Genomic DNA, 20,836 nt, shown 5'->3' on the forward strand with positions numbered 1-20,836 from the left:
CCACTGATCTCCCTAACATGAAGCTGATTCAATCAGGCTCTGTATGGGGTAAGAAGAGATGGCCCAGAGAATATTGCAATGATATAGCTGTTCAAGAAAGCAAAGCATGTATCCCACAGACAGAATTTACAGTTACCCAAATGTATTTAAACCAGCTTTGTTGTCAATCAGCTTTCTATCTAGAATTGTACGGATAGAGCTCATGATGAATAGGCCTGCAGCATCAGAGCATTCCAGCAATGAGCTGTCAAAAATGATACTTAGTCAACCGATGTTCAGATACCAAAAAAACCCCAATCAAAACCAAAAAAAACCCAACAACTCAGCAATCAGTTTACCAAAGTACCTTTTGTTTTGTCGCAGAACATTGGTGCCCTTTTTCCAGTTGATAACTGCCCGGGGAGAAGCATTTGGTTTACATTCAATGGTAACTTCACCCCCAACTTGAGCAATTGACATTTGTTTCACAGGATTTTTGGAAAAATCCGGGGCTGAAGCTTAAAAAAAGAAAAGGAAAAAATGAAGAAACTCATAATATAGTTAACAAAATAAATTAATTTTCTGAAATTTTCTCTCTGCTGAACATAGTGGGTAAACTCAATTGCCTTTTTGCCTTTGCAGATTTGAATTCAAGTTTTTTATTTGAATTCTAAGAACTTAAGTCCGTTTAGAGGTCTTGTATTTATATTGCTTTTTATGAATTTTGTTCACCTGGAAACAAAAGGATTAGAACGAGCCAACTTTCTGTGGTATCTCTGGTAGGCATTGCTTAGGACAGTCTGAGGACTGGAAGGAATGTTTATTTTAGATCAGGAATGAGGTGATTTAGCAGAGCTCTAACAGTCTGCACAGTGAGTGTGTACCTAGATAGGGTCAGGTGGGCTTGTGTAGCCCAGGCCAAAGACCACACTACTGCATCTTCAATTTATTTTTAGCTGGATTAAAAGCTAAAGCAGATATGTCTACATGAGCTACAAATCATATGCCCAGCTGCAGTGTAGACATACCAAAAGCTTGAGCAGAATTAACAGCATTAAGCCTGAATCTAGTCCATTGTATTCATTGCTAGAGTGTAGATTATTCATTGCAAATAAATTTTTCAATTCGTTTTTTTTCTTCTGTTCTTGATTTGAACCCGATGTATGAAATCCATTCATTATTCACAGGTATTTGTCAAATAATTTGTTGGTGAAATTCAATCTTCTTGAGAGGAGCAGCACAAGACCTACACAATATTTAGTGCAATTGGAGGTCGTGTTTTGATGGCTTAAGTGGGACCTGATTGTTGTATAGGCTGCAAAATGACTCTCTGTACGGGGATGAATTTCACCACATGTGAACAAATTTCAGCCTGCGGGTGTTGTTGAAATTCATATTGAGATTATATGCACTAATTGTGCTGTTTGCTTAAATCATGTGACATTTTTTGCTCACTTGAAATAATGACTGATGTTTTTAAATTGCAGAATAACAAATAATAATTTCAAATACCAAGTAAGGAATAACACACAATAAGCACCCTTGTTCACCCACAGAAATGCTGTTCACATGAAAATACCGATAATAAACATCCTTTCCCCCAAACATTCATGCAAACAAAACACATTTGCCCAAATGTTTGCGAATAGTAAGGGATACAAACATAGCTGAACTAAACAGCCTTGTGGAATTCAAATAGTCCACAAAAGATGTTTTTGCAGTATTCAGTCAGCTCTCTTCATTTCTCACTTTCAGAATTTCAAAATTAGTTTTACATTCTAGCTGCTATCTGCTTATTTTAATGACTCATTTACTTACCTATCACTCTTAACTCAGCATTGGCGTAAATTGTATTGTATTTGTTTTCCGCAACACACTGATAGAGGCCAGAATCTGACACATTCAGCATAGTTATGGTAAGAGTTCCATTTTCTATTTGAATTCTCTCCTAATAAAGGAAAAACAAGCAAACATTTTGTTTGAAGAAGTGAACATAAAAGCAGGCGGTCATGAGTCAGAAGTTGAGATTTTGTTATTTTTGAATGCTTATTAAAACACTATGAAAATTTAAAAATAAATAAAGCCAAGTAGCTTAGCTCAAATATATATCTTAGAAAAAAGGTTACATGATGGCTGTAATGAAATACGAGGTGTTAGGCAAAATTTTTCTCATAAAACTTTTTTTTGGAGGAAAATTCAGATTCAGCAACACCAAAATATTTTGCAAATTTGTGTAGATTTTGATTTAATTGATTCAATTAAAAAAAATTAAAAAGAAAAAAAGAAAACACTTTATTTCTCTATTTTAAATTACCTTTATTTTATAAACATTCTTTAATTTATTTTTAAAAAACAAAAAAAAAATTGAAATCAAATCATTTGACACCCCCGGAACTATTTTTTTCAACTTTTCAATTTGCCAAACATTTTTTAAAAATGTTTTTAGCTTGACCCAAAATGAGTTCTTTTCCAATTTATTAAAATTGCCTGCAAACCAAATAATTTGTTATTCGCCCAGCTCTAGCTTTAAGGCCCCAGTTCATCTAAGCAAATTAAACATATGTTTAACTATGGGCACATGCTGAAGTCTCATTGTTTAAAGGCATTGCTGCATTGAGAGCTAAAGGGTTATGCGTCAACAGGAAGCAGACACCAAAGCAGCTGCATCAGGGACAGCTGCACCATGAGAGGAGATGGGAAATGAGACCCTGAGGGGTTTACCCGCTTCAGCACCTGAGAGACAGAAATCTGCCTCCCCAGGGGCACTAAGACCCATGTAGTCCACCCTTCCCCTCCATCCATGCGGATTTGGGGAAGAGAAAAGCTCCAGAGTAGAACCAGAAACTCAGCAGGCAGGAGCAGATACAGAAGCAGCTGCATTAGGGGCCTTTGGAAATTTATGATGTCAACAGACTCTGTTTCTCAATTTTTACTTTGGACATTCTCTCCTCTCTGCTAGTTGGCTGTTTGCTCCAACCCCTCATACACTCTCTCTAACAGTCACTCATGCCCTCCTTAAGAGTCACTTACCTCAGCCTCACTCCCCCTGCCCACCATATTCCCTTCATTTCTCCTTCCCTCCTCTTCACATTCCTCTCTTCAATGCTTTCTCCTCTTCCCTTGCTGTTTAGCTAATTCCCTCCAAATAAACCTTCCCTCTCATTTTTTTTTTTAAATCATGAAACTAATATGATGTTTGCCAACAGGCACTCTGCCTGTATATTCTAGACTTTTCCTTAATGATTTAAGGATTATGATCAAGGGCTACCTTATTACAAATCATAAACATGCCACATAACCTGCAGGACACTATGCTGTGCCACTTGTCCAGCTAACACTCACATATTCCCACACAGAGAAGCAGCTGTAGAGACTGAGACAGAGAATACAGCTAGGCTATATTACAACAGCATCACAACTGTCTTGCAAACTTGTCTTTCTCACCAACAGAAGTTGGTCCAAGAAAAAGACACTGCCTCACCCACCTTGTCTCTCTAATATCCTGGGAACAACACGGCTACAAAACCATACAACATTATTTCTTATTGTTAGTTAAATAAATAAACTCTCCTTAAACCTTACCTCACTCATCAGTTAAACATTTCAGGTGTCCAGCAGATTAGATAATATTGCCTAAAATATTTAAAATAACAGGAGTACTTGTGGCACCTTAGAGACTAACAAATTTATTAGAGCATAAGCTTTCGTGGGCTACAACCCACTTCTATGCTCTAATAAATTTGTTAGTCTCTAAGGTGCCACAAGTACTTCTGTTATTTTTGAGGATACAGACTAACACGGCTGCTACTCTGAAACCTAAAATATTTAAGGCATGAGTCATGTGAAAACAATCAGAATAAAATTTTGGAGGGCAATGGACTTTTTTCCATTGATAACAGGGGCGGCTCTAGGTACCAGCAAAGCAAGCAGGTGCTTGGGGCAGCCCATTTGCAGGGGCGGCAGGGATCCAGCATGGGAGCTGAGAACCAACAGAGGGCCCTGGGAGCTGTAGTTCCTTGGTTAGCTCCCTGCCTATAGAGCCAGCCCTGGAGCAGGGAAAGAACTACATTTCCCAGCATTCCCTTGGCCACTACCAACAGGAAAGAGGGGGAGGGAGTGAGGAAGCTGAGACCTCACGCTGCAGCCTGCTGTGAATGGAGAGCTGCGCTGTGAGTAGGGATACCATATTTTAACATTAAAAAAATAGGACACTCCATGGGGAGGGAGGGAGGGTAGCCCCACCGTGCCACCATCCACTCCCTCCGACTGCCCCCCACAGAAACCCCAACCCATCCAACCCCCCTGCTCCCTGTCCCCTGATCATCCCCTCCCGGGACCCCTGCCCCTAACTGCCCCCCAGGACCCCACCCCCTATCTAAGCCCCACTGGTCCTTGTCCCCTGATTGCCCCCTCCCGGGACCCCACCCCCATCTAAGCCTCCCTTCTCCTTGTCCCCAACTGCCCCCTCCTGAGACCCGCCCCCCCAACTTACCCCCTAGGACCCCACCCCCTACCTGTCCCCTGACAAACCCCTGGGACTCCCATGCCTATCCAACTGCTGCCTGTCCCCTGACAGCCCACCCCAAACCCCTGAACCATCTAACCCCCCCTTCTCCTTGTCCCTTGTCTGCCCCCCCCCCGGAACCCCCTACCCCTTCTCCAACCCCCCAGCCCCCTTACCGTGCCACTCAGACCAGCGTGTCTGGCTTCGCGCAGCGCCAGACACGCTGCTGCATACATGCTGCCGTGCTCCCCTGCGGAGCCACAGCCCCCCCCCAGCACCTCCAGATTTGAACACCTCAAAATTCAGGAATGCTCAAGCTCAGTTTGGTCAGCTGTTACTTCATTTCTCCCAAATCAAATATACTGATCCACTGTAACTTGCTGTAGAAAAAATAGGATAAAATTGAGCAAGAAATGCTTCCCAGTGGTTATTAGGACTGGAATTGCTATTTTCAACAGCCATTGCCTTTTGTTTGTTTGTTTGTTTGTTTGTTTGTTTGTTTGTTTGTTTGTTTGTTTGTTTGTTTGTTTGTTTAAAAGGAAGACAGTGATATTGCATTGACAAATTCCCCATAGAAAGAAAGAGTGGAACAAAAGAATAATAAAGGCACCTCAACTTTTCCTCATTTATGTAGGACAGTCTTATAATATGCATCCAGATATCCTCCAACCACACAAGCTGAACATTGTTCCACTTTACTGCAGTTCTGTAACCATATGGGAACCAATCCTGTCTGTGTTCTGTGCACATCCAAAATTCCTGCTGAATGACCCGCCCCGGGAGCGAGTTACCAGTGACCCAGGGCTGCGGCGGAAGGAGGATGCAGGGCGGGGGGGGGGGGGGGAGAGCCCAGGGCTGGGGCGGCAGGAGGTGTGTGGGGGGGCAATGGTGGGGTGGTAGGGGGGAGCTCAGAGCTGGGGCGGCAGGGTGTGTGTGTGGGGGAGAGCCCAGGGCTGGGGCGGCAGGGGGGTGCGGGTGGGGGGGTGAGAGCCCAGGGCTGGGGGTGCGGGTGGTGGGGGAGAGCCCAGGGTTGGGGCAGCAGGGGGGTGCGGCGAGGAGCCCAGGGCTGGGATGGGGGGCAGCCAAAATTTTTTTTGCTTGGGGCGGCAAAAAACCTAGAGCCGGCCCTGATTGATAAGCACATTTAGTCCTTCAACTTTGGATCATGTAATGATATACTCCATTTGTGAACACTCCTAGTTACTATCCAACAATTTTATCCATAACTACAGTTTGGTATCCTTGTTATTAAAGGGTAAAATATTAAGTATTTTAGGTAGGTAGGTCCCAAGTCAATTAGGGCTTAAAATTACAGTCTTCACCTTAAACTTCACCTGCAAACCAACCAGCACAGATCATCTAGTGGAGGCTGGATATGCTTAGCTTGAATTTAAGCTTTTCCTAGGCCAATTTAATCAATGGTGTAGTGCTGCTGAAGTAAAAACAACAACAGCAAAACAAATAAAAAGACCACACTCACACACTAGGGATACATTTGGCCCACATTTTTGTTTCTATGCTTTAAACAATTTTTTTTCTTCACTTTTCCTCAGCACACAGTAAAACTGGCTCCGTACTACTAACATAACTTAAAACCAAATATTTCAAGTCTTACTATCACTATCCTCCAGGGACAATAAAAGCCACACTGTAAAGTAGAATACCAAAAAGCAAGAGAGAGTACTCTCTCCAAAATGAATCAGTGAGAAAGAAACCCACAACAACAGAATATAAATTCCATCATTGAATGCAGGTCTGGAAGCAACAGATTTGTTTTATTATTATATTCTTTAGACTGGCTATACTGCCTCCATAGAATTTAGAGTGCACCATACAGTGTTACAGTATGTAATAGAATCCTCAGCTGAAATACTGTATGCATCTAAAATAAAATGTACATTTGTGAACTAGTCAATGCATTTCATGTAACTTCCTAATAGTAAAAGATAATGCTAGTTACAGAGATTATTTGATGTCCTCTTGTTACTACATCGATGCATAGAAAAGAGTGCCACCTATTGAGTCAGCAAAAACAATTTCTTCAGCATCGGGCTTTTTTCCCCCCCCTCGGAGGTCTCCCAACCAAGTACTGACCCAATCCAACCTTGATTATATTGAAAATTTGATGAGAGCATAGCCTGGGGTTATGTAGCTGGTATATTGCTAACTAATTAACAACATCACATTACTTATCCACTTTTTTCCTCAAGACTCTGACTACAGATATCTTTTGCATACTTAGTTCTACCTGCAGGGTGTTTGCTATCCTCTCAATGTATTTTTTTCTTCTTCTTCTTTTTTTTTTAGCAGACAGTCTATGAATTTAAAACCCCTTTAAAAAAGTAATACAAGCAGTTCACGCAGAAGCTGAATTCCCCCACCACCTCATGTCTCAGCTGACTCTTTTTTTGAGTTATTCAGACAAAATGAAGAATAAAGCACCACAGTCACACAAGCAGAAATAATGTACAGATGACCAGCTATGTGGTCAGAAAGAAGTAGTTTGTTAAACAGTGGACCTATACTATAGAATTAACCCTAGGGTGGAAAGCAGCTTGCTAAAATATTTTCAGCAAGCATAGTGACAGAGTGAATATTTTATTACACTCACTGTACATTCACCTGCAAACTATCCATTTAGTCCATTGAGAAACAACATTCTACATTTTGTTGCTTGAAGTATTCCATTTACAATGTACTGTAAGTATTGTGAAAAATATTAATGAGACTTTAGAGTATTTTATCCCTCTTTTATTAAAAGAATACCATTAGAAAATGGCAGGCTGTAAATAACATCTCCTTCTTCAAAGACAGACTTGATAATTCCACTTAACAAGGGGCAACAATACTCACAAAATGATCAGGGTTGGTTTTCTTTAGAAAAGTCAAAGCCAAACCCACCTGCTAAACAATGTAAAAAATGTTGTGTCTTACCTCTGGCATAAGGGGTTGGCCATTTTTTAACCAACTGTAGGAAGGACTTGGTTTTCCACTTGCCTTACATTCCCAAAACAAGCTGTCATAGAGAGACAGATAGGCATTTTGGATTTTTTTATCCCATTCAGGGAGTGCTGTATTAACAAGACAAATAGTGCAAAGCATTGTAAACAGAAGCCAGGCTTTTGGTTTGCTCAGTTTACAGCCTATCACATGGACCAATATTGTCTCATTGTTTCCTTGTACTCCTCAGTCTGTCTGTATCCATCTGTTGTCTTTTGTCTTATACTTGGATCATAAACTCCCTGGGTAGGGACCATCTATTGGTTCTATGTTTGTACAGTGGCTAGCACAATAGGATCCTGGTATATGACCAGTGCTCCTAAGCACTACGGTAATAATACTAGCAATAATAGGGTGACCAGATAGCAAGTGTGAAAAATTGGGACAGGGGGTGGGGGGTAATAGGAGCCCATATAAAAAAAAGCCCCAACTATCAGGACTGTCCCTATAAAATCAGGACATCTGGTCACCCTACGTAATAATAAATAACAAACTGCATTCTTGGGGGGTGCACTGGGAGATATCCCTCTGTGAACTCTTCAGTGGACCAGGGGACTGTGACAAGATGATGACATCTGCTCTCCCTGGTGTGCTGATCCTGCTCCAGAGACTAGCACAGAGGAGAGCTGGAGCAGAATCCCACCTATTCCTTGCTACTGTTTGCCTTCTTTGAGCTGATAGGCATCCCTGAGAGGCATACACAGGGAGCGCTCACTGAGTTCTCCTGCAAGAGACACTTGGGCAGGGTGTTCAAAATGCAGAGAGGCTCTTTCTGCCCATACCATCTCGCGCTCCAGTGTAAGGGCCAATCACAGTTCTGCCTTAATTAACAAAGAAGATCATTGTAATTTCAGGGGATGATCAGAACAAGATACTGTGACAAAATATCCTTCAGTGTTATTCCTGATACACAGCTAGCTATTGGTTGAATCCTGACTCTGTATCCCCAAATTGTTCATCTATGGAGGCAAAGCTCTCTTAGAGTCCAATCCCTGCATTGGGAATGTACATTTGTGATAAAAGAACAAGTTGGTAAAAGCGGACCATGCTTACTGTTAATTATGAACCGTATTTATTACAGTAGTGCCCAAGGACTAACCAAGAATGGAGCCCATTGTGCCAGGCAATGTACAAATACAACGTAGCAGACAGTTCCTGCCCCAAAGAACTTACAGTCTAAATAGATCAGACAGACACAGGGTAGAGGAAATGGACAGGACTTTCTGCAACAGTGTGGGAATTAAGCGTGAGGAAGTAAATCACACACAAATCATGCCATCCTGCTTATAAAATCATGAAAAATGCTTGTGAAAATGTTTGTGCTATTTATATACATTTCATTGCCTACCAACAATTATGAATGAAATTGCAAAGCACAATTAATAAGCTCGTAATCTTAATTGCATTTACTGCATTAATAATCGTATAATTAAATTTGTAGTTATTAGTCATGGCAAGGTAATCTGCTAAATGTAATACAACCGTTTGATTCACATTCCATGAAAACAACTAGACAATGAAAACAAAATAACCCCAACCAAAGCATCATCATCAACAACAATTAAAGCAGCAGCAAATTGTTCTATTCCTGGCATAAACCTGTGCTTTGACATTAACCTGGAGATTGGTAGTCTGTCAGTTAAACCAGACTCTGTACATTAGAATGAAAGTTTCCTAAAGAAAGAAAGAAATGTCTGCTGACATAGAGCCAACTGCAGGATCAGAGAGCTTAGTTTTAAATGATCATGTCTCATTGTCCTGTTTTATTCTTTACTCTCCTCACTTTAAAATTATTTCTGGCCTACAAAGAAGAGTGCCATACTTTGCTATTTAGGGAAAGAATGTGGGCTGGTCCTATGTACCCATGCATGAGAGCAAAGGTGATAAGATGCCCCCTGATTTTCCTGTGTGGGCTACATGCATCTTGGGTCATAGAATAGGAGTGGGGATTGGTTTCATAGGGCTGCTACTCTACACTTCTGTGCAGCTGGGCAAGGGGTAGTTGGAGAATGACTCCCTTCTACAACACATTGGTCAACACAGCTAAACCAGGCTGGTAGGTGAAGGAATCTGCTACTGGTATAGATCAGAGGGTCATAATTCCTTCCCTATGTTCATGGGACATCACAGCTACATGCTGCCCCCATGATATGGGCTGAGCGTAAATTCTCTATCCATCCCTTAATGTTTCATGTAAATACATGAGATTTCTTTCTGCCTTATATTAACCTTCATAGCTGCAGCATGGCACAGACTACATTTTTCAATCTGATACTAATACACAATATCTTGTACTCGCTGAAGTTTAAATTGTAATTCAGAGGTCATTTCAAGCCTCCAATCCTTTTATTAATCAGCTTAACCTGAAACTATATTCTTCACTGATATCTCCTTGCAAGGGGCTAATGGACTTCATTATCTTTGTCTTGTACAGAATATTTCCAAATGCTAACATACTCTATGTAAAAACAATTCCATTTGCTCACCGTAGATTATTAGTTGACCTCTTGCAACGTTTCTTCCTCTAATGTTCCCTGCAATACATTCATAAAAGCCTTCATCTTCCTGCTGAAAATCTGGGATTTCAAGGACTCCTTTGGATTTGTAATGTTTAATTTTCCTTGCCAATGGGTGTCCATCACTCCTCTTCCAGCTAATACTGGGAACTGGACTAAATAATTAGACTGCATTAGATGTGGGGATAGTTCAATCAATACATCAGAGAAAAGATAAGTATAATCCCTTAACAATAACTCCAGGGGGAAAGGGGAAGGATTTTAAATAAAGTTTAAAAACACTTCCACATTTCTAAAATGTTTAATTAAAATGGTCTCCAAGGATGGGATTTTCAGATGCATCCAAGTGACTTAGGAGCACAAATCCCATGCAATTGGACAGGCAATTGGAATTGTGTTCCTAAGTCACTTAAGTGCGTTTGAAAATCCCAGCCTCAGCCAATACTGCTTCACCCAGATCTGCTCAACTTTTAGGACCAAATCCTGACATCTGATACCAGAGAGAGAGAGACAGAAAGGAGACTGGGGGAGGGGAAACCTTAGAAAGCTTGAAAGGGCAGCTAATCTTCATGCAAGAATCTGAATTATTGGTTGGTTTTCAGAACAAACAAAATGTCTGCACCATTTCAGATACTCATTGCTAATCAGAATGATGAAACTTCTGACAGGCACACAAAGAAGGAATGAAGAGCTATACATAAGGACATAAAAAGATGGAGTGAAGGGCGGGTACAAAAAAAGAGAAATGAGCAGAGAATGGGAAAACAGCATGAGTGACTGAGTCAGGAAGAAGGTAAAGAGACAAGGGAGAATATTTCCTTGTTTCGCATTTTATAGCTTTTTATCGTTTCCATTTATGTTCGGATCAATGTATTCTATATATGATAAAAAATACTCAAGTGTGAACAAGGCTATAAATACTTCTTGAGTTTCTGGTAATATCACAGACCATACAAGCTTCACCTTCATGATTTATTGTGTCACCAGAACACTTTGAAATATTAATAGTCTTGCATTTCACGGTTGCCTTTCATGGTACTGAAAAGTAAAGTAAGCTGCTTTTCCATTGCAGAAGATCTGTTACACGGGGAACAGCTTTTTGAAGAGGCTTTTACTGAATGTTGGAGTGATTGTTTTTCCCTGTGGCTAGCAATGTCATCAGAAAATATTCCGTGCTAAAATTTAGAATGGCAACAAATATATGTTGTGTAACATGTTGTATGCATGTTCCAAGGGAGCAGTAAGTATATGTCCTGATCCTGCATGCTCCTCTTCGTGGGCAGATCTCTGCACCTGCATAGAGCCTCATTGTTTATGTCTGTACTGCTAATAAAACCTCACAGCTGGCTGACTCAGGATGACAGGGCTCAGGCTAAGGGGCAGTTTAACTGCGGTGTAGACGTTCGGGCCTGAGCTGCAGCCCAAGCTCTGGGAACCTCCCACCTTGCAGGGAGGATCCTAGAGCTTGGACTCTGAGAGTCAGGGTCCCGGCCCTGTATCAACTTGTAGAGCAGGAGCTATCGTGTGTATGAGTCTGTGTCTAATTATATTGAGAGAGAGGACAAATGTTATCTGTATGGAAATATAATTATCTAAGTAGGGAAAAAAACAAATGTGCACAGAACAATTTACAGTTACAGCACCATGAAATTGAATGAAAGACAAAATCATGCAAACCTCACTTGGTTAAGGTACCATTACAAACTCAAAACTCAGACCAGACGCACTGAAAACTTTGCAAATGTTTTCAGCAATCTAGGGCTGGCAGAAGTTGATAAATTGTGCAGCAGAAGGACTTCTACCCTAAGCTCCTTTCTGCTATATGAAACTGAAAAGTATAGCATCAAGACCAGAACTTTAGCTGAAAACCCTCTAAGAGCTATTAGAGAACTCAGTGATCTATCTAGCTATCTTAGTATTTCATCATAACTATGCTGCCTACACAGCCAGTGTCCAGTTATATGTAATTCATTCTGGGCCTGACTGTGGCATTTAGCCACAGCCCTGAGTGAATATATATGATTCTAATCTGACCCCTCAGAGTAGTTTATTCAGTTACATCGAAGTGAGACTGGGAAATGGCTGAGAGCTAACTGAAGGAGTCTTAACTGAATTAAAACTAAGGTAATGTAAGTAGCAAGGGGAAGCACCTGGAGGAAGCAACCAAGATTTTATCAGTGCCCACAATTAATGTGCTATGCCCTCTTTTCTTGTGCAGGTTTGTAACCTACAGGGCTTTTTGGGCCCCAAGTATCTTCTGGATGGTCAGATAGCAGTGGTTGTAAATTGATTCGTTTTATTACAAAGTAAAATGATTACTTTTATTATTTGTGGTTCTCCAGGAGGTTATACTCTCTTTTTTGCAGATGAAGACTTGCTCACTGTTATCCAGGGCTCTGCTTCTGTACATTGGATTATTGCAAAACACACTGCTTCTTAAGCTCATGTAAAAAATGCAGCTAGTGTGCAGAAAAGGCCTGTCCCCTCATTATTGTGATCAAGATTACGAAAAAGCTTAGTTGGAGTAGATCTTGCTATAGATTGACTGAGGCCATTGATAACAGGCAGGAGAACATGGCAGGCTTTTAAAAATGATATTGCATATTAAACAATGGATGAATTGCAAAACTTTTTAAAAGTGTATCTTTGGGGGTGGAGGTTAGCTGGCAAAAAGATGAGAAAGTAGGAACCATTGAGGGGGAGGGTGGAAAAAGACAAAAAAAGAAACAACAATTAAGTGTATTCACTCATACTTTGTTATCCAGAAATGACTATTTAAAGATTTCCTACCCTCTTCCTGGTTTGTTTTATCTTAGCAATCACTATTCATGAATAAGGAAAGTCTTCAGCAGACACCAAGGCCAGAGGCAGGGCTCTGTGGAAAAATGCCTCTTCTGTCAATCTGTCAACTCAGATTTAGCAAGGCCTGAGCTGAAGATGTCCTCCTGTTTTCCTTATCCATGCCAGATCCTTATAATTACTTCCTTGGGGATCTTTCAAGACAAAATCTCCTCCTCTTTTCTTCCCCCTTTCCTTTGAACCAACGCGATTGAAATGCATTTCTCCTCTGTTGTGAACTATTACAGGATGACAGAAGTAAAAGTCAGCATTTGGCTCATCAACTTTGCTCTATTTAAATTAGTAATTGCAATAAATACTCAACAGTAGTTTGTTCTCTCATAGCAGAGGCTTAGACCGAGTGAATGGCCTAGTTTTATCAAAAGAGAGAATTCATTTGTGAGGACAGCAGCTCCAGCAGACCTTCTCCAACCCAAATTATAGGTTAAATGACTGCTGTTGCAGTCTATAGTTGGATCAGTGTTTCTTTTATGTGCCTATCATACATAAATAGAATCTGCATTATCTGGGCTGTTTGAGAAGGTTTGCATTTCTCCATTGGCTTTTTCTGGTAACTCATTAGCATGGGCTTTCCATGTCTTCAATCACTATTTTTTGCACAAGGCAACTTTTTATCTGGTTTCTATAGATTTAAATGACACCCTGTTACCAATGAGCTTCTATTCATTACAGTAGAACCTCTTAGTAGCAACCTATTGCAGTGGGCCAAATGAAACATTTTGACTAAGGGGAGGAAAAAAAAGGAAACACTGAATGGATTTAAAATGGGTAAATTAAAATTCACCTTAACAAAGAGAAAGTAATTTTTTGCTGCTAGTCACTTTTATTAAAAGTCAGTGCTTTAAGGAGCTTAAGTATTGATAAACACACACACAAAATTGTCCAAATGCCAATCTTGGACCTTTATAATGGGAAGTATTTTCTATGGGAGGATTTGTGTTCATTATTTTTAAGATCAGAATTATCTCAAAGGCTAGTGAATCACCATAACATGAAGGGTCAGACTGTAGTACCCTTACTCACACTGAGTAGTACCTAACACTATAAGTCCCACTGACAATAGTGAGAGTGCTTGGGGTGTAAAGTATACTCAGTGTGAGTTAGGATATCACAGACTGGCCTTGAGTGTTTCCCCTTTTTTTAACTTGTCCTTTCTCAAACACATATAATAGAAGACTTAGAGGCATCTCTTGTGCATTCATTCCAAAGGGGAATAAGTCTTGAGCAGGTTTAATATAAGAAGCACACACAAAAAAAGGATTATAGAGTGCCAACCACTTGAGGTCCACTTCTCATCTGTCATTCCCCTTGAAAATACATAAGAAGGCATGAATATGGTGAAATAGTGTGAATGCAACTTTATGGACTTTCAGCATAACAGGAATTCCAGCTCATAAGTGATCACACAGCACCTAGACCTTTCCAGATCTTTGGTCTGTGAAGGCCTCTTACGAAGCACAATCGGGCGTCTCCATCATAATAGGAGGTCGGTCCTACACACATAAATGTTTCTCCTTCCCCACTTGCCCCAGAAATCAGATATCCACTCCAAAGGCTCAGCCTTTTCCCCGGTTCCCATCTGGATTTAAATCTCCACTGTGCAGTAGTGTGCAGAATGCTTCAATGGAGCTGGTCTTCCTAGTACACAGGGGGTATGCATCCCTTGTGTTGGCTCCCCAAAGTCCTGTCCCTCTACTTCTAACCCAGCCTCCCACTACCTCCGACACATACAGTTGCATTAGCTCTGCTGGAAATAGGCCCTCCACAACAAAACAGGGGTAATATTTGTTCCTCTATTAACAATCAACTCATGTACCTTTGCTTTCATTTAACACATAACAATAAACAGACTAAATTAAGTAATTGTTTAGGATTGGAAAGATTTGTAATGTCTAAGAACAATGAGGACAATTTAAAAAAGTATTGCACTTCCCAAATAAGAAAACACAGTATATAAATGTGTGCGTGTCTGTGAACATATATCTATAGCAGGGGTCGGCAACGTTCGGCACGCGGCTCGCCAGGGTACGCACCCTGGCGGGCCGGGCCAGTTTTATTTACCTGCTGACGCGGCAGGTTCGGCCGATCGCGGCCCCCACTGGTTGCGGTTCGCCGTCCCGGGCCAATGGGGGCGGCGAGAAGCCACGGCCAGCACATCTCTCGCCCGCACCGCTTCTCGCCGCCCCCATTGGCCCGGGACGGCGAACCAGAGCCAGTGGGGGCCACGATCGGCCGAACCTGCCGCATCAGCAGGTAAATAAAACTGGCCCGGCCCGCCAGGGTGCTTACCTTGGCGAGCCGTGTGCCAACGTTGCCGACCCCTGATCTATAGTTTGTTTCAGAGCTCCAGAGCACCTAGGGACACTGGGCGCAGCTACTACTTTTATTCATATTCTACAGCACAGACCGCAGAGTCACAAATCCATAAGTTACTAAATTAGATAGAAAAGAAGACAAAAATATTTGATTTTGGGGGATAAGTCTTATCACACTGGGCCTCAATTTAATGTGTTTGTAACGTCATAATCTGCACCAATAGGAAAGTTCCATCTCTTCATGAAATGAAGGCACATATAGCATAACAGCCAGTCGATCACACTGTATTTGCGTAGCATCTTTCATGCTCTGCATCTCAGGACACTTCACAATAAAATTAAATTTGCAGCTTAGATAATTAAGACCATGCCTGGTTAAACAAATGAGACAAAGCTGAGATTTGAAAGCTGCTATAATGTCTGCATCAAATACTGACACACGAAAGAATTAAGATCCAAAGGGCATAATAATTAAAGGGCTCAAGCTTCCAATCATTCCGATTGATTACTTGGAGAGCAGCTGAGGCTTCCATTCCTCTGCAAGAGATGTTTGGTCAGATATGTGACAAGAATCAAGTGATCCACCTCAAGCAGTGTAACAGGGAGATGGAGATGATCCCCCTGGAGCTTGTAAGTGGTGATGTAACTGGGGGGGAGGGATAGCTCAGTGGTTTGAGCATTGGCCTACTTAAGCCCAGGGTTATGAGTTCAATCCTTAAGGGGGCCATTTAGGGATCCACAGCAAAAATCTTTCTGGGGCTTAGTCCTGCTTTGAGCAGGGGGTTGGACTAGATGACCTCCTGAGGTCCCTTCTAACCCTGATATTCTATGATTCTGTGTAAGGCTAAGAATTGGTTGTCTCTAGCAGTTAATGTGCAGAGCATAAACCAAAATATCCATTCCCTGAATCAGGAGTATGGGCTAGAAATTGTCCAACCCATTTTTAGTATATTAGAACTGGAGAATATCATTTAAAAAAGATTGGGAGCCTTCTAGTGGTCCTCCCTGTCTTCTATTTCAGTAGCCACCAGATCCTAGCAGAGTATCAGTGTGTAGAGTTAGCTAGAGCTTGCATGTTTTTATATAGTTAGTAAGCATGTTTGGAAAGTATAGACACAATGTCCAAAAAGTGTGGCAAGATGATGGGGACCCCCCCCCCATGATAAGTGATCTGGGTTATGAGTCAAAGGGCCTGAGCTATATAGACTCCATGTATGTGTTTGTAAGCTCTCTGATCCAGCAATGGCCATATGCCCAGGCTCCCAAAAGGATTATTCCTGATGTTAGCAGAGATAATCTATATGGGGAATGGCTATGAACAGGGTTACTCCCACTCAGAATACAAGTGAACTTTGCATTTGCAGCATGTGTGCCTGTTTTGGAGCCATTTTGTTTATTTTCACAACACGTAAGCATGCTCCTATTCCCATTTGGCCCAGGTCAGGGTGAAAAAGCATTTCTGGAAAGGTGTCTCATTTTGGAAGTTATGTATTTTATCAAAAACATAAACATTAAAATGCTTTTTAAAAACTCAAAATCAAACCCAAACTGTTTTTGACATTTAGTTTTGCTAAAAAAAATGAAACATTTTTGTTTCAGTTTGAGCCTGAAATTATTCCCCCTCCCCCACCCATTTGTTTGTTTAGCCACCAAACTGAAATTAGGTGAAGGTTCCTAACTATCAAAGGAGTGAAGATCTGGAAGAGCCTTCCAAAGGGAAGAATGGGGACAAAAAACTTGTTTTAAAACTAAGCTTGATAAGTTTATAAAAGGGATGGTATGATGGGACTATAATGACATACGTTTACTATTAGTAAATATCTCCAACAGCTGGAGGTGGGACAATAGAGGAGGAGGGCTCTGAGTTGCTACAGAGAATTCTTTCCCTGGTGTTTGGCAGATGGGTTTTGCCTGCATGCCCAGGGTCTAACTGATGACCATATTTGGAGTTAAGAAGGAATTTTATCCCAAGTCAGATTGTCAGAGATCCTAGGTGGCTTCTGCCTTCCTTTGCAGTGTGGGGCCTGAGTCATTGCTGGTTTAAACTAGAGTAAATGGTGGATTCTCTGTAATGTGAAGTCTTCATGTCAAGATTTGAGGACTTCAGTAACTCAACCAGAGGCTATGGGCCTACTATGGGAGTGGGTGGGTGAGGTTCTGTGGCCTGTGATGTGCAGGAGGTCAGACTTGATGATCATGATGGTCCCTTTTGGCGTTAAAGGCAATGAGTCTGATCCTTTATTGCAGTAAACCCCTTCAAAAGCATAATGAAAGTAATAATATCTAGCACTATTGATACAGTTAAATCCAAAATGTGACCTTTAATGTTGCATGGAGGTAACATTCAGTGGAATGAACACAAGGCTGGAACTCAGAAGTTTAGATCCCAAGTTCTGCCACTGAGTTGCCGTGTGGCTATGGGAATTTAGTCAAGTAACTCTTCTGAATTTCAGTTTCCCTCTGTGTAAAATGATGAAACTAAAGCACATTTAATTGCTTCATTTGTCCTATTCTGCTCACCCTTCTAGTTAATCATAAATGTAACTGTTATTCATCTGATGGTGATGCATGATATTTGTGTCCTCCAACCCACCCGGTCACCCAACACTTTCAATACTAATTTATTTTCCATCTAAAAGTCAAAGGTTTCTTCATGGTCTGGGGAAGCTATACACAGAGTCTTGTATTCTCCAGAATACGATTCACTGTCAGTAGATGATCCATGATTTGAAAATTACTTTTGAATACTGCCTGCTCCATGCTTGATGCAAATTGAAAGATACTCCATTCATCACTAATTATGGGGTCTTTCATGCTTGTTTTATAATTTGATATTAATGTTGTTTTTCAGCTTGGAGGTACATTCCTGTCCTTCAAATATTTTGCGAACAGCTAACTTACATGCAGCTTCTCCATCCACCGGGAAACCATCTCAACTGAGTTAATCTAATATTGATGCTCTGTTCACCTTCACTTTCTTGGCAATTCAACTTGCTGATTTCTGAGATCTATTGTGACAAAAAATTGCTTTCTTCTTGGCAGCCAAACTGCCAGTGAAACAGAGTTCTGCAAGGATTCCCCCCCCCCCCCCCCCAGTATACTAATTGGTCTTTGTTCAGTCAGGTACTTCACTATTGGTTATATCTATTAGAGTCCAAGACACAGGAACCTTTGAAGAAGTTGGAGGGGGAGTGGTGAGGCCAAAGTACCCCCTCTCTCTCTGAAGGTGGCTGCTCTGGTAGTAAGCCAGCTGCCCTCTCTTCTGACAACACAGCAGCCCCTGCTGGGTGAAAGGTATAATTGCAGCAGATCCCTGGCAGAATCTATTATTCTGCTGGATGGAAAAAAAATCTGCAGGGGACAAATTGTGGGAGGGGCAAGTTCCAGTGCCAGTGATTAGTCAAATAATGTAAGAGACAGAGGAAGCTAAATTTATCCTTTGATCTTCAATTTTCCAGAACCATCCAACCAAAAGATAGTCAACACAACGTCTATTTTTACTTATAACTAGAGATAGACAAACAGTTTTTGATAAAATAAAACCTCTTTCTAGGTCTTTTGTCATTTCTAATTCCCACTGTTACCTAATGTTTTTAACCATGCTGTAATAAATAATAATAATCGAGACAGTTTCAGTCTACAGTTACACTAGTTTACACGAAGAGTAAGTCCACGGACATCATCGGACGTACCTTGCATTTACATCAACCTAACACCAATCCATCGCTATCCCACTTCTTAATGTATTATCATTCCTTGTATATATAATAATAAATAGAATACCACCTTAATTATCTTGATCTAAACTATCATGACATTTTTTTTCGAATCACCGTTACTAAGGCAAATAAAACCAAATCAAGACTAATGGATTTTGAAGTCATGAAATATTAAGTCCATTAATTACAATTAATGGTAAATTATTCTTTCTAGTACTGACATTTTATTATGCAGCTGTACTTATTACCTGAACTTTTTCTTCTGACATTGCAGCTGTTCAACAAGAGACTTTACCTCTGGAGGCAGAATAATTCTAACGATCACCACCCCTACCCCCAGGCTTCCCCACAAGTCCTTTAGTTTTTAAAATCACTGGATGAATTTTATCTCTATTATTAGTTTCTGGCAGATTTAGGTAACTGAAATTTTCGACATGGTATTGTTTTCTCACTCTCAATTATTATATATGTGGCACCCACTAGAGTTAAGGGTGAACATTTCAGCTATAATCTCCTTTTTATATATTTATACTTATATTCATTTTGCCATCTGTAATAACATATAATGATTACTTACTATTTACAGTGCCCCAAAGTGTTACCAAACAAATAAAAGGCCATAGCATAAAGGCTAAGGTCTTTATCTAACACCATTTTTTGGGCTATTTCTTAACAGCTACAGCACTAGTATTGAAAAGCTACAAAGAAAAAAATGAAATTAGAAGTTAATGTGATATTTATTAGCCTTTTGGGGATTGGAAATGCTTGTTCTTTACTGTTATTTGCAGCACTATGCCATAAATATTGCAGAAAAGGTAAAATTATTAATTCTTCATTGAGAAGCTTCAGAATTACCTGAGGTCCCAATCATTGTTATACTAGTTTACATGCTGTGTCCAGGGTGTAGGAAATATTGTAGCGAGGAAAAGATATATATAAAAAGTCAATATTATTTTAGAAAGAAATGTTAGATCACTGCATATAAGCAAAAAGAAGCATTTGGCAAGAGAAGTCTAATCACAGAATTGCCAATAAGTCAACAACTTCATTCTTATTGTGATTTAGAATCCATCAAACTGGTGTTAATACCATGGGATGGCTAAGAACAAAAGACTCAGGAGTCAGAAAATACAAACAATGTTTATAATCTTAACTCTGATCTCATGCTCTTATATCTTAGAGTGCCAATGTGTTTTGTGAGCAGCAGTCATTGGTGTGGTTTTATATTCCAGAAAAGGAAAAGGTAGTGTTTCTCTAAACACCGTGAAAGTACTTTCATTTAAGGCTTTTGGAGCGCAAGAGCACAGCAGGTTGTCTATAACCAGCTTAGGTGTGAAAGATCTCTGTAATACAGAGCACAAAGACATTGACAGCTGATGGCACTGGCCAACCCAAGTGGACTAACAGTATGAATATATATGAGTGAATAATGGGAATGCAGTTCTGAAGCCCAAGAGAGACAATACCGCATAACATCTGAGCTATATAAGAGGTGTATTTAAAAAAACTTTGAGCTGATATGTATAGACAATACTAAGCACCAGATTTTTTTTTTAAAGTATTTAGGCTCCTATACACACCTTGTGGGATTTTCAAAAGCACCTAGGCTTAGAGGTGTGCTAAGTGATTGTTCGGTTTGCTAACAGTTCCAGAAAAAAAAAATGTTTCAGGTTGACCTGTAATAAACATTTTTTTGAAATTATTGGCAAACAAATAAGTTGAAAAAAAATCATTTTGGAGTGAACTAAATATTTTATTAGACCTGAAATTAAATGCTTTATTTTGACTTTGAGGTTTTAAAATGTACATATTTTTAAATAAAAGGAAAGGAAATTTTGAAATGAAGTCATTTTGAATAGAAAAGACAAAACATTTTCTTTATAAAATTTGAAATAGCACATTTTACTTTTTTTAGAATTGTTTATTTGTTTGTTTATTTATTTA

The 20,836-nt window shown here is 40.3% G+C and overlaps 1 protein-coding gene across 1 annotated transcript in view; it reads right to left on the reverse strand.

The window, feature by feature from the left end:
- Positions 1-20,836, reverse strand: part of LOC135881945 (contactin-6-like) — a 142,343-nt gene that overhangs the window by 56,716 nt on the left and 64,791 nt on the right. Inside the window, exons 6-9 of the mRNA XM_065408715.1 lie at positions 9,970-10,154; positions 7,418-7,554; positions 1,798-1,927; positions 347-497 (exon numbers count right to left, since the gene is read on the reverse strand). Of these exons, the coding sequence (XP_065264787.1) occupies positions 347-497; positions 1,798-1,927; positions 7,418-7,554; positions 9,970-10,154 (603 nt within the window). The remainder of the gene's footprint in view (positions 1-346; positions 498-1,797; positions 1,928-7,417; positions 7,555-9,969; positions 10,155-20,836) is intronic.

Source organism: Emys orbicularis, chromosome 7 (genome assembly GCF_028017835.1).
Source record: "Emys orbicularis isolate rEmyOrb1 chromosome 7, rEmyOrb1.hap1, whole genome shotgun sequence".
NCBI classification, from domain to species: Eukaryota; Metazoa; Chordata; order Testudines; family Emydidae; genus Emys; species Emys orbicularis.